Source organism: Ovis canadensis, chromosome 5 (assembly GCF_042477335.2).
Source record: "Ovis canadensis isolate MfBH-ARS-UI-01 breed Bighorn chromosome 5, ARS-UI_OviCan_v2, whole genome shotgun sequence".
Taxonomy (NCBI): domain Eukaryota; kingdom Metazoa; phylum Chordata; class Mammalia; order Artiodactyla; family Bovidae; genus Ovis; species Ovis canadensis.
In genome coordinates this window covers 32,215,965-32,228,463 of record NC_091249.1, presented here as the reverse complement: position 1 = coordinate 32,228,463, position 12,499 = coordinate 32,215,965, and the positions used below count along the sequence as shown (strand labels likewise).

Genomic DNA, 12,499 nt, shown 5'->3' with positions numbered 1-12,499 from the left:
CGGAACCAGACGCGTGACCCTGGGAGTGTGGCAGCATGAGGCAGGTGGGAAGTGAGGGTGGAGTCGCAGAGAGAAACACATGCAGTGGATGCCTGGGCTCCATTTAGTTCAGGCTTCTGTGCTGGGAGAGGTCCCTGACACCCACGTCTTTACTATGAGGCTCAGAGTAACTCAGAGCGTTTCTGCCCTTTCGGCAGCTCTGGTTAGCTTAATGGTGGCTCCCAAAGACGCCCAGATCCTAACTCCAGGAGCTGGTGAGCATGGTACCTGCCTGGCAAGAGGGCCTTTACCATTGGGATTATGGTAAAGATCTCGAGCTGGGGAGATTAGGCTGGATTATGCAGGGGGGCCCTAATGAGCCTGATAAGAGGGAGGTGAGGAGATTTCAGACACACAGGTGAGATGTGACCAGGGAGGCAAAAACTGCAGCAATGCAGCCACAAGCCAAGGATGCCAATGGCTGCCAAGAGCAGGAAGTGGCAAAGAACACATCCCCTACCCCTTGAGCCTCAGGAAGATGACCAGCCCTGCAGACGCCCGGCTCTCGGCTGAGAAACTGATTTCAGACTTCTGGCCTCCAGCACTGAGACGAAATACGCTTCTGTCATTTTAAACCACCAAGTCAGTGGTCACTAGTGTCAGCAGCTGTCCTGGGACACTCATACAAGTACCCTGACCTGGGAGGGCAACTTGAACTTGAGCAAGCTAGGGACCCAAGTGAGACTGCATGCAGGACAGGGGAGGGACTGGGGACCATGGAACCACAGGAAAAAGAAAAAGAGAGGCTGTAGCTTGCCACAGTCACAGAGTCTGGGCCACATTCAGTCCTCTCTTTTTCCTCTCCCAGGGATAAATGAAACCTGAAGCCCGCCCTAATCTCTCTTAGGCTAGAGCTGGCAAACTCTTTTCCATAGGGGCCAGAGACAGTAAGTATTTTTGGCTGTGCAGCCCACATAACCTCTGTCCCAGTTACGCTCGAAAGCCGCCCGAGATGGTCCGCACACCCACGGGCGTGGCCGTACACCAGCACAACCGGATTTCTAAAAACAGCCGGCCGCCGCTCACCGACCCTTCTAGACCATTCCTCTCTCTGACTCCGCCTGCCAAACTGCCATCTGGTCTCCACGTGGGCCTCTGCAGGGAGGGAGAGCATCCAGCAGGGCAGCCCCCGCAGTCACTGTCACGGGCCTTGGTGTGAGGGCAGCGCTGGTCAGGGTCTTGGCGTCGGGGCAGCATGGGGCGGGGGGTGACCTTCAATTGTACCTTCGCTCCATCACTCATTCCAATACTGACCGAGGGCTGACTAGGGTCAGGCTGAGGGTATGTGGAGGGTGACCCGGCCCCAAAGATCCAGAGCTGGGGTTAAAAACCTGCCTCAGATCAATAATCACAGGTCAGGCTATGTCCAAAGGAACAGGACTGGTGCCGTTCCTTCTTGGTCTGGAAGACCCTGGGCAATATTCATTTGCTCAACAGGTTATCTGTCATCCACCTCCTAGGAGCCAGGCCGGGGCGGCGGTCAAGGCCATAGGTGTGTGTGAGGCCACACCATGCCCCGAAGGCCAGCGGGGAACACAAGTGCAGACGTAACTGCCGATGACATAGGAAGCCCTGCATCGAGGCACACCCCAGGAGGTGGAAGTGAGCAGCAACTGACATGGTTATCCGGGGATCCAGGGCTGGGAGAGCAAACCCCCAACCACCCGCCCACAGTGATGCAATCGAGCCACCTCTGTGTGAGCCTCCGAGTTCCTCTCAACACACCACGAGCCGGCAGGCCCCCACAGGAGTGACCTTCCACTCCCACTGTGGGGAGTCACGTTGCTCAGCAGCCACCCCGGCCCAGCCCAGGCCACTGGGAAGTGACTCAGGGGGCGGGCCTAGCTTACAGGCACTGGAAACAATCTCAGGGCCGTGGGCCCACCTACCAGGCCCAAACCTGGAGCTGCTGCACGGATGGGGCAGGACTGCCCTCTGTGTTGGCCACCACACGGCTGAGGCCATGGGGGACCCTGCCCCAGGCTATCACTGTTCACAGCTGTCATGTGGGACCACACCATTTGCAGACAGCTTGCCTCAGGCCCAGCCCTCTGGACCCTCTGACTCACTGGACTGGCTGACCTCTGGGGATGAGGGGACGGCGCAACAGCTGGCCTGGCAACAAGGCGTGGGGGTGGGGAGCCCGGGGCCTCACCCAGGTAGTAGAGGCGGTGGGAGTGGGGGCCTGACTCGTCAGTCTTCTGCACGAACTGGAAGTCGTGCGGCGCCTTGTTGACCACGAGGCCTGAGTTCTTGCGGCTACCGTGGATGATGCTGCGGAGGCCCTCCCACGAGTGCTTCTGCACCTGGAAGCGGGACGCCGGGTCCTCCGTCTCTGCCGCGTCGCCCCGCTCAGACGTCAGCACCCCGGTGGCCATCCTCTCCGCCCCCTGGGAATTCAGCGAGAAGCTACGAGGAGGGGGGGGGTAGGGAGGGAAGGACAGGCGGGAAGATGGTGAGAAGCAGGGTGGCATCCAAGTTCCGCTCACAAGCTGCCCCTACCACCGACTCCCCTGGCTAGGCCCCACCCTGGGCAGCCTGCCCCGCCCCTGAGGACGCCTCAAATTCTTCCACTTGTTTCCAGCCACGAACCCACAGAGCCCCACCACCAGCACCTCCTGGCTGAAACACTGCCACTGTCTCCCAGCTCAACCTCGCACATGTTGCAAATCTGACCCTGCGACTTAAAACCCTTCCTTGGTTTCCTGCACTCACCTGGGATAAAACCAAGCACTCACAGGGCCTTTGCTGGCTTTTGTCCTCTGACCTCTGCCAGGCCTGCAAACCTCACCCGCCTTCATCAATCTAGGCCTTCTCTCAGCTTTGCAAACAAGCCAGGCTCCTTCCCACTCCACAGCCTTTGTGCTGTCCTTCTGCCTGGAACACCTCTGCCCCACTCCACACTGGACTAGCTTCTAATCAGATCTCAGCGTGTCTGTCAGGGCTGTGGATGGCCATCTGGACCAAAACTGTCCATCCATCTTTCACTTGCCCGCTGGTGACTGTTTACGGATCCCCTGCCTGTTCCTGCTCGGCCACCCCCGCCCACCCCACCCACCGATCTTGTCTGTCCTGGCCACGGCAGTGTTCCTGGAAACTCACACGGCCCCTGTTGCACAGGAAGCGTTCCTTGGAGGGCCACAGAGTGATGATCTCCACTGGGAGACACTCTCACTCCCCAATAACTGAGCCTAAGGTGCAGGTGGGCAAATCTTGTGGCTCATGCTGTCAGCTCGCCAGCCAGCAGGGGAAGCTGTCCTGTCTCACCAGAGGGGCTCAGAGAGCCAGGCAGACATCTGCTGGTCATCAGAGAGCCTCAGGTGAGAGGATGGACAGGCACCCGCTTCCCGAGAGGCCACTCCGCTCTCTCCACCCACTCCAGGGAAGGTTGCTGCTGTGTAATACCCTCCTCACCCCCTGCACTTGTGGCTTCTTGACTGAACTAGACTGGCCAGGCAAATATTTATTTTATGGAAATCTAAACACGGCCTCGGTGACCTGGTTCTAGAAAAGCCAGGGTCATCTGGTGAGGCCAGCCAACATGGGCAGGCCAGCCTGGATTTCCTGTGAGGGCACCAAATAGCCAAAGGTCTTGCTTAGACTCCGGGATACCTCATCCTCTGGGATTAGTGCTTCTGTGGACACATGTACATATTCCCTTGTAGGAGGAATTGGCTTTCAAGAAGTCGTGGACAGAGCTAGGGCTCCACCTTCACCTGGGGGCCTTAAGACTTCCAGAAGGCTTTGCCCCTTGCTAGTACGAGATCCCTGCTCGCTGTGAGAGGCAACAGAAGAAAGAGACATGGGGAGGCAGCCACGGCTGTTGAGCACCCACTGCAGGCTGATCTTCAGACTCCTCTTTCCAATTGGGCCCCTGCTTGGTCCTTTCTGACCCAGCTGAGCTGGGGGAAGGGCAACAAACTGACATGGCCTGCCCCCCAGACACTTCAGCTGCCCCCACGCTAGCTCTGAAGACATGGACCACAGGCCATCAGAGCCTTTTGGGGCCCCCAGGTCAAATAAAGCAAACCTTGCCGAGGGGCGCCCATGGCCTGTCCTGGCCTGCCACAGAGCTGCTGTTCACCTTGAGGGCAGCAGGGGCCATGGGCGGTGCTGGGAAGGGGCCGGGCCAGGACCAGCTGGGTGCTACAGAGCCCACACAGCCCCAGCACTGTTGGCAACAAGCTCAGAAAACCAAGGCAGGGCAAGTCCCCTAACTGCCAAACCCCTCCACCCCCAGCCCCACGCTGCCACAATTCCAGCTGTAATCACGGCAGAAAAACAAACTGGCCTCGGGTGCTCCCATGGGGGACCCCAGAGGCAGAAAGCAAGCCTGGCAAAAACCCTCATAGAATCTCACGGCTTATATCCACGGCAAAGGAAAATAAAAATGATCTTGCCTCCGATCAGTGCAGAGAGCCCAGGAAGCAAAAACACGATCCAGGAGATGAGAAACGAAATGAAACATCGGGAGGACCTTCTAGACGTGGCTCAGCAGCCCAAGCTCGCAGGCAGGCCAACACTTGCTGCCGGGCCCTGGCCCTCGGCTCGCCTCTCTCCTCCCCGGGGCAGAAAGAGAGGCTCGGAGAGGGGAACAGGTGAACAGAATGCAGCCCTCGGGAAGCAAGCCTGTGCCGGCCCTGCCTCATTCAGCGCCAGCTGGGGCTCGGCTTCTTGAGTCAAGAGTTTACACAGCTGGGGAAATGAAAGTGGATTCCAAGCCACCTAGGCCAGACCTACCCACGCCTTCTTTTTTGCCAATCGATAGGACGGCCCACAGCCCACACCACCACCAGCACCTAGGTCGGGGCCTGCCAGCAGGGACGCTGTCAAGGCCCGCTCGGCTTCTGAGATATGACTGAGCCGGCGTTTCTCAAGCTGGAACCACCTGCCCCTGGGGTATCAGCCAGAGTCCCAGGTGATGAGGGAAGCAGGCGGAAGGCAAGAAGGCAGGAGGAGCCAGACGATGGGAGGTGGGGCCCGGGGCCACCATACTCCAGAAACGCCTGGGAGTGGCCTCAGGGACCGCATAACACCCCTCCTGTTGGGGGCTGCCTGGAAACAGCAAGCCATCCTCCGCTCTATGAGGGCCACCCCTAGCACTTCCCAGGCCTTCAGCTTCTGCGAGTCCGTGGGCAGCCCAGCCCACGCCCGCCCCAGACCTGGTGCACAGGGGAGAGGAGACTCCAGCCCCACTGTGCACTGGCGCCCGAATGCGCAGGCACCACACAAACTCAGGGCCGCCTCTGGGTAACAAATCACGCACTTAATGCCGGCCCTGTCTTCCAGAACCGTCTTCTGCTCCCTTCCTGCCCACCCCTGCCCTGATCCTCGCATTCACTGAAAGCAGGTGAGCCTGCGGATCAGAAAACCGATACTGACAGAGATCGGCTCAGCTGAGGAATTTTCACGGTCCCTTCCTCTCGTGCCAAGCCTCACATGTGGAACAGACGAGTGACTGGGCCTTGTGAGGATAACTGTATTTGATCCTCACTGAAAGCTTGGGAAGTGAGTTCTGGGCTCTTCTCTAAAGGTGACTGGAAAGCAGGCTCTGAGGTCAAGTGGCCCACCCAACCTTCCCCACAAAAAAGGGCAGAAGCCCCAAGCCCACATCCTGACCATCTGGCCAGTGGCTCTCAGTCTCCTCCCAACACTGGGTGATGTCTGGGGACACTTGGGGTTTTCATGACTTGGGGTGAGGGTGGATGCTCCACTCCTGCCATGCCAGGGCAGACACTGAAGGACCTAGCCCAGTGGCAAAAATACCAAGGCTGGAACTTCCACATTCTCAGTGCAGGGGGCCCGGGGTCGATCCCTGGTCAGGGAACTATATCCCGCATGCCACAACTAAGACTTTGAAGGCCACAACTAAGACCCGGCATGGCCAGATAAATAAAAATATATTTTTCAAATGCCGAGGCTGAACAACCCTGCTAGCCCACACTGCCACCCTCACAGAAGAGCCAGAAGCACACCTTGGGGAAAACCAGAAACCTGGGGACCGCCAAGGTTTGTCTTAGGCCCTCCAGACCTAAGATTCCATTAGAAATTCGGGAACCTCTGCGATATCCCCACTGACCAAGGATCCCCAAGCGCCCCTTACCTTCTCCAATGTCCTGCGTTCACGGTGTCCAGCCGCAGCTTCTTAACCTTCCGCATTAACCACTTGGCTGGCCTCAGGGAGGGTGAGCCTGCGAGGGGGAGGCCACAGGGCTGCAGCTCTGGCAGTGTGGAGGGGCGAGGCCTCCTCCCCTTCAAACGCAGCCCTCTCAGGGCTTTCCTGGCTGTGCAGTGGGCTCGAGTGTGATCCGCGGTCGGGGAACCAAGATCCCACATGCCATGTGGGGTGACCAAAAAAAAAAAAAACCAGGGCCTTCTCATGCTCAGTCGTGTCTGACTCTTTGCCACCCCATGGACTGTAGCCCACCAGGCTCCTCTGTCCATGGATTCTCCAGGTAAGAATACTGGAGTGGGCAGCCATTTCCTTCTCTAGGGGATCTTCCCGACCCAGGGCTCAAACCTGTGTCTTTGTATCTCCTGCATATACAGGGAGATTCTTTATCACTGCACCACCAGGGAAGTCCCTCTCACGGGGCTGATGTTAGAAATCTGAAGGCCTATCCAGGCATTTGCCAGGAAGCGGGCAGTTCTCCCCAGCTGAGAGTCCTGAGAAGACCCGAGTTTCACATGACTAGGGAGATACCACCCACTGCACTTTTGGGGAATCAAAGAAACCCACATTCCCCACTGTGGTTGCTCCCCGATGGCTGTTCCAACCCCATTCCTCCCAGATCTTGACCACCATCTGCAGCCACACTGACCTCAACCTCCCTAAACATTCAGGCAAGCCCACCTCCGGGATTTTGCACTCCCCAGTCCCTCTGCCTAGAACACCCCTGCCCTGCTTTTTGTAAGACCTGCTCCCTCTAGTCCTTCAGGTCCCAGTATCAGCTCTTCAGGGGTCGTTCCTGGCACTCGGTCCAGAGTGCTACCCTGTCAGCCCCATCTCAATGCCTGGGCATTTCTGCAGACACTCATTCTAAGACAGTAGTTCTCAGTGGGAGTAATTTTTGCCCTCCACCCTTGTCCAGGGCATCTTTGGTGATGCCTGTTGACATTTTTGGTTGTTCTGATGGTGTGTGGGGGGGTTACTGACACCCAGTCGGTGGGGTCTGGGATGCTACTTATCACCCTATGGTGTCCATGAGAACCCACCCCCACTCTCTCCAAGAATGATCTGGTCTCAGTGTCCTAAGTGCCAAGGGGGAGAAACTCTGTGTTTACTGTCTGGGGGGCAAAAACTGAGTAACATTCTTAGACTCACACTAGACATCAAAGTAAATCACCTGTGGTTTAGGTGGTATACCAGGGTGGCCCCCAGGGCCTGTGAGTCACCCCTTCTCTGTTTGTGTGCTTAGATGTGTGCAGCCTCCCAGGGCCTCTGCAGGTCAGGTGATCCTGGTACGCAAACGGGTCTCAACGAGGCCCAGTGTCCCCAGGGGACAGTTTTGGTTGTCAGGACTGGGAGGCAGGTGGCTGGCATCTGGTGGGTGGAGACCAAGGATGCTGCTAAGCCCCCACAATAAGCAGGATAAACCCCCTCCCAACGCAAAGAATAATCTGGCCCCTAATGCCACTAGAGCTGAGGCTGAGAACCCCTCTCTGGGTAGATGACCGCTCCCAACAGGATGTCAGCTCCATGGAGGCAGACCTTCACTTGTCTCTTCCTATTGTAGTCCTGACAGACATGATGCACTCAACAGACATCTCAGGTTCAATGAACACGTCCTTGTCCTCACTTGAATGCTGTCTGAAGTCAAAGGGACCGTTGGTGTGGGGGGCATTCCACCACCTTCTTGACAAGACAGGTGCCCCGATGGTTAAAGAAAAATAAACAGTGGAACTTCCCTGGTGGTCCAGTGGCTAAGACTCTGTGCTCCCAACACAGGGACCCTGAGTTCGATCTCTGGTCAGGGAACTAGATCCTGCATGCCACAGTGAAGATCTGGCACAACCAAGTAAATATTTGAAAGAGAAAAAGAAAGCAGCGCCTGGTCCCAGGATAGAGAATCACCCAGAAGTGAAGCAAAATGTCACTAGAAAGCAGTACTGATTTCACCACAGATCAGGGACAAAAACTGCGGGCTCCGGTGTCAGAGAGATTTGGGGTCAAATCCTGATTCCACTACTCGTGGGCTCTGGTGTCAGAGAGATTTGGAGTCAAATCCTGATTCCACCACTGTGACCTTGAAGGAGTCGCCTAACATCCCTGTGCCTCAATTTCCCCAGTTGTAAAACAGGACCAACGCCTAATACTACTGTGAGGACTGAATGAGATTACAGGGGTTAAAATCACACACATAGAAACCACAGGGCGGCTAATACTGTCATTTGAACAAGTTATTTAAAATCAACAGTTACTTAAATAACAAGTACTTAATAACAAAGTAACAAGTTACTTAAAATCTCCAAGAGGAGAACTGGACTCAAGCCCCTTTCAGAGCAAGAATCCACATCATCCCAGAACCCAGTGCCAGGCCCCCTATTAGATGGAGAGTCAGGGGTGGAGGGTGGGCATGGTGTGTGTGTCTGCATGTGTAGCCACACATCCACCAAATACTTTTTTTCTCCTCCTGGATAGAAAGAAAAGTCTCCAACCAGAGCAAAGCTGAAGCCACTAGCCTGGGGTCAGGCTAACTTGTCCTCCAGGGCTGTACAAAACCACTTCCTCCCAGATTCTATATCCTGGAACAGACAAATAAATCCCACTCACCCATACCCAGCAGTCCAGCCACCCCACCCCACTGACCTTCTAAAGAGTCCAGAGAGCCTCCATTTCAGCTGCAGATGTGGTTCACAGACCTTGACAGAGTAAATATGTCGTTAACGTGGCGATTTAACAGATGGACTAACCCCCTCACACTCCTGCCACTGGCGAGTCCCCAGTGGTTGGGCCTGATTCACTGTACCCAGTAGATCTTGATGCCTCACAGCCCCGCAGCGCTGTGTGCACACCCTGGACCACACCCCGCAGGAAAGTCCTGCCACCAGGCGCCAATTCGACCAGGATCCAGCAAGGGACTACAGGGACTGGTGACCACACTGCACCCTTCCTGGGCTTTTAGTCCCAGCTCCTGTAAAGGTTTATGCTTGCCGCTCAGGCAAGTGACCTCCTCACAGGCCGGGGCAGGGATGCGCTCAAAGGGAACAGGGGCCACTTCTGCCGCACAGATGGGGAAGTGTCAAGACTCTGTTGGAAGAGGGTGGATGGCTGGACAGGGCTGGGAAGGAGGCTGAGGGAAGCGGGCTGGACCCAGTGGGGATGTGGGGTGAAGGGGTGGGGGCCGGACGCAGGGCGGGGCGGTGGCCTCTGCTCTCATATAGGTCGTATGTGTCTGCATAGAGAGAGGACAAGGTGGGGACCTCCAGAGCCGACGGGAAAGAGAAGGCATTATTGAGTGCGGCCACCCCGGGAAAGGGGTCAGAGCCTGGTGGCCCGGGTAGCAACGGGATGGGAGAGGACGTCGGGTCAGGCCGGGCAGAGGAGAGACTGAGAGCTGGCCGGGCAAGCGGAGGGAACTGGCGGGCGAGGAGTGAGGAGAGAAGCGGGGCGAAGGGGAAACGGAGGCGGGGACTGGAGGAACCGCGCGCACGGTCAACGGCCGGGCCGGGGAGCGCGGAGGCGGGGACGGAGGGCCCCGGGGAGGCCGTTCCACGTAGGGTCCAGAGCCGGGACTGAAGCGGGGCGGGTCAATGGCGGGGTCAGGGTTGCGGCCGAGGCCGGACGGGGCGTGGGGGTGCTGCTCACCAGGACTGGGGGCCGGCGCGAGGGCGGCGGCCGGGCTGGGCAGGGCGTCCCGGAGCCGGCGGCACCTCAAGCTCGCGGCTCCATGCCCGGGACTGCGGCCCCGGAAGTGGCGGGCGCGGGGCACAGCGGCGCCGGCGGACACGGGCTACCTGGCAGCCCAGGCCCCTTTGACCCGGAAGTCGAGCGGCCCAGGCGGCGGCCTGGGATTGGTCGCGGCCCGGCCGGTACCAAGAAGCCCGGGGCGCTTGGGGGAGACGCGTCAGCAGGGCCCCCCCCGGAGTAAGTGGGGTGAGACGTGCCAAGGGTGGCGTCTTCCTCTGCGAGGAAGGGACACTGGGAAGAGACACCCCTGGTAACTTGGTATCACCCAACCAAACTGCTAATACTTTTACTAAGGGCATTGTGAGAAACCTTTACTTGCTCGGGCGTTGGTGGTATAGTGGTTAGCATAGCTGCCTTCCAAGCAGTTGACCCGGGTTCGATTCCCGGCCAACGCAGCAGTTAGTTTTGTACTTTTTTAACAGCTTCTTTTACTGTCTATTTAAAATTTCCTAAACATCAAGCTAGTATTTCTATTACTTTGCAATAACTTCTACGATTCCTGAATAGCTTTAAAAAAACAAGGAGAAAATTTAAAAGCGCCTAATCTGAATTTCTATTGTAGTAAATTTTAAAGTCGCTAAGAGTCGGGCACGACTGAGCGACTTCACTTTCACTTTTCACTTTCATGCATTGGAGAAGGAAATGACAACCCACTCCAGTATTCTTGCCTGGAGAATCCCAGGGACAGAGGAGCCTCGTGGGCTGCCGTCTATGGGGTCGCACAGAGTCGGACACGGCTGAAGCGACTTAGCAGCAGCAGCAGTAAAGATATCTAAGTGTTTCCATGTGGGTTTTGAACCAGGGATCTTTCTTGTGGGAGGTGACAGTGATAACCGCTACACTAGGGAAAAGGACAAGAGTCACACTTCTTGAGTTTATTATAGACAATGTTACAGAAGTTGTTACATTGTAGCTCCTGAAATGACTGTTGTTTGGTTCGGTCCCCCCACGTTGATTTCACTCTTCCTAAATGTCCCATCACTCTGCCTGATGCCATGGAAGCTAGAAGGAGGAAAATAACCCCCTCTCAACAAGCACAAACACGCTATTAAAACAATCCAAGACAGAAATTTCTCCCAAACCCATCCTAAAGTCAACGTTTCATTAGTTCGTCTCATAGATCCTTATTCGAAACCCTTTCCTGTCTACAAATATTAACCATGCTGTTTCAGCCCAAACCACTTTCTATAGTAATTTTCTGTAAAAGATCTCACTGCTGGGTACATCGAATTTGGAAGGGGGAAAAAAAAATCAGGACATAGAAAGAAGTTAATTGAAGATAATTTAAATGAGTTTTCATCTTAACTGGAGTTAACTCATTTTAGAGCATTTCTTTTTTTAAGAGAGATAGTGGAAGGAAGGGAGGTAATCATAAGGATTTAGATTCAGATTACTGTAAAATCTCCTTTTTTTTTTTTTTTTTGCCCCTTGCAGGGCCAGGATTAGAAGAAGGAAAGTGAGGCACAGACCTCAGGTGCAAAAATTAAGGTGGCTCTAAAAAACTCAACAATCAAGATAAATAATATTGTAATACATTATCCTAAGATATTAATATCAAATTAATGGCAAAAAGCAACCTCACAGAGGACAAAATATCAAAATATTAAATCAAGACAGGTTTTGGCAGTGTCTTCCCAAGCTGTCGAAGAAGGCAATGGCACCCCACTCCAGTACTCTTGCCTGGGAAATCCCATGGATGGAGAAGCCTGGTGGGCTGCAGTCCATGGGGTCACTAAGAGTCAGACACGACTGAGCGACTTCACTTTCACTTTTCACAATTTCATGCATTGGAGAAGGAAATGGCAACCCACTCCAGTGTTCTTGCCTGGAGAATCCCACTGTCGGGGGAGCCTGGTGGGCTGCCGTCTACGGGGTCGCACAGAGTTGGACACAACTGAAGCAACTTAGTAGTAGTAGTAGTAGTAGTACCAAGCTGTATTGCAATGTGAGGCAAAAACAAAAATGTGTGCCCTTCTATGTCTGGTTTTACATATTTTAAAGTCCTAATTCCCCCCAGAATATCATTGAAAATATTGAAACTTAAAAGTAGGTATATTAAAATTCACAACATTAAGAACTTATAATTTTATGTTTCTGTGTTTAATGGAAGCAAACATATCGATAACACTTTCAACATAGGCTCGAGGTGGGGGGGATTTGCTATTAAAAATTACTTAAAACATACTGAGGGACTTCACTGGTGGTCCAGTGGCTAACTCTCCAAGCTCCCTGTGCAGGGGGCCCCAGTTTGATCCTGGTTAGGGCCCTAGATCTCACATGCTGCAACACGTAAAAGTTCCAACATGCTGCAATTAAGACACGGGACAGCAAAATACATAATTTTTTTTTTTTAAATCACATTGAGAAGCATACAGTTTTCCTTTTCCTGCACTAGGTCTTCATTGCAGCACACCAGATCTTTGATCTGTGTTGTGGCATGTGAACTCTTAGTCACAACAAGCGGGGTCTAGTTCCCTGACCAGAGATTGAACCTGGGCCCCCTGCTTTGGGAGTATGGAGTCTTAGCCACTGGACCCTCAGGGAAGTCCC

General features: G+C 54.9%; 1 protein-coding gene and 1 non-coding gene across 6 annotated transcripts in view; one reads left to right on the top strand and one right to left on the bottom strand.

Moving 5' to 3' along the window:
- The window catches only part of DPP9 (dipeptidyl peptidase 9), a 37,432-nt gene extending 28,525 nt beyond the window's left edge, over positions 1-8,907 (bottom strand). For all 5 annotated transcript variants that reach the window (XR_011257223.1, XR_011257222.1, XR_011257224.1 and 2 more), the window contains exons 1-3: positions 8,849-8,907; positions 6,143-6,230; positions 2,195-2,448 (exon numbers count right to left, since the gene is read on the bottom strand). Coding sequence is in view for 2 of the 5 variants with exons in the window: in XM_069591425.1 (XP_069447526.1) it covers positions 2,195-2,448; positions 6,143-6,198 (310 nt within the window). In the remaining 3 variants the exon portion in view is untranslated. The remainder of the gene's footprint in view (positions 1-2,194; positions 2,449-6,142; positions 6,231-8,848) is intronic.
- A 1,365-nt stretch (positions 8,908-10,272) lies between these two features.
- Positions 10,273-10,344, top strand: TRNAG-UCC (transfer RNA glycine (anticodon UCC)). The gene has a single exon. It is a non-coding gene; the product is annotated as a tRNA-Gly (tRNA).
- The last annotated feature ends 2,155 nt before the right edge of the window (positions 10,345-12,499 follow it).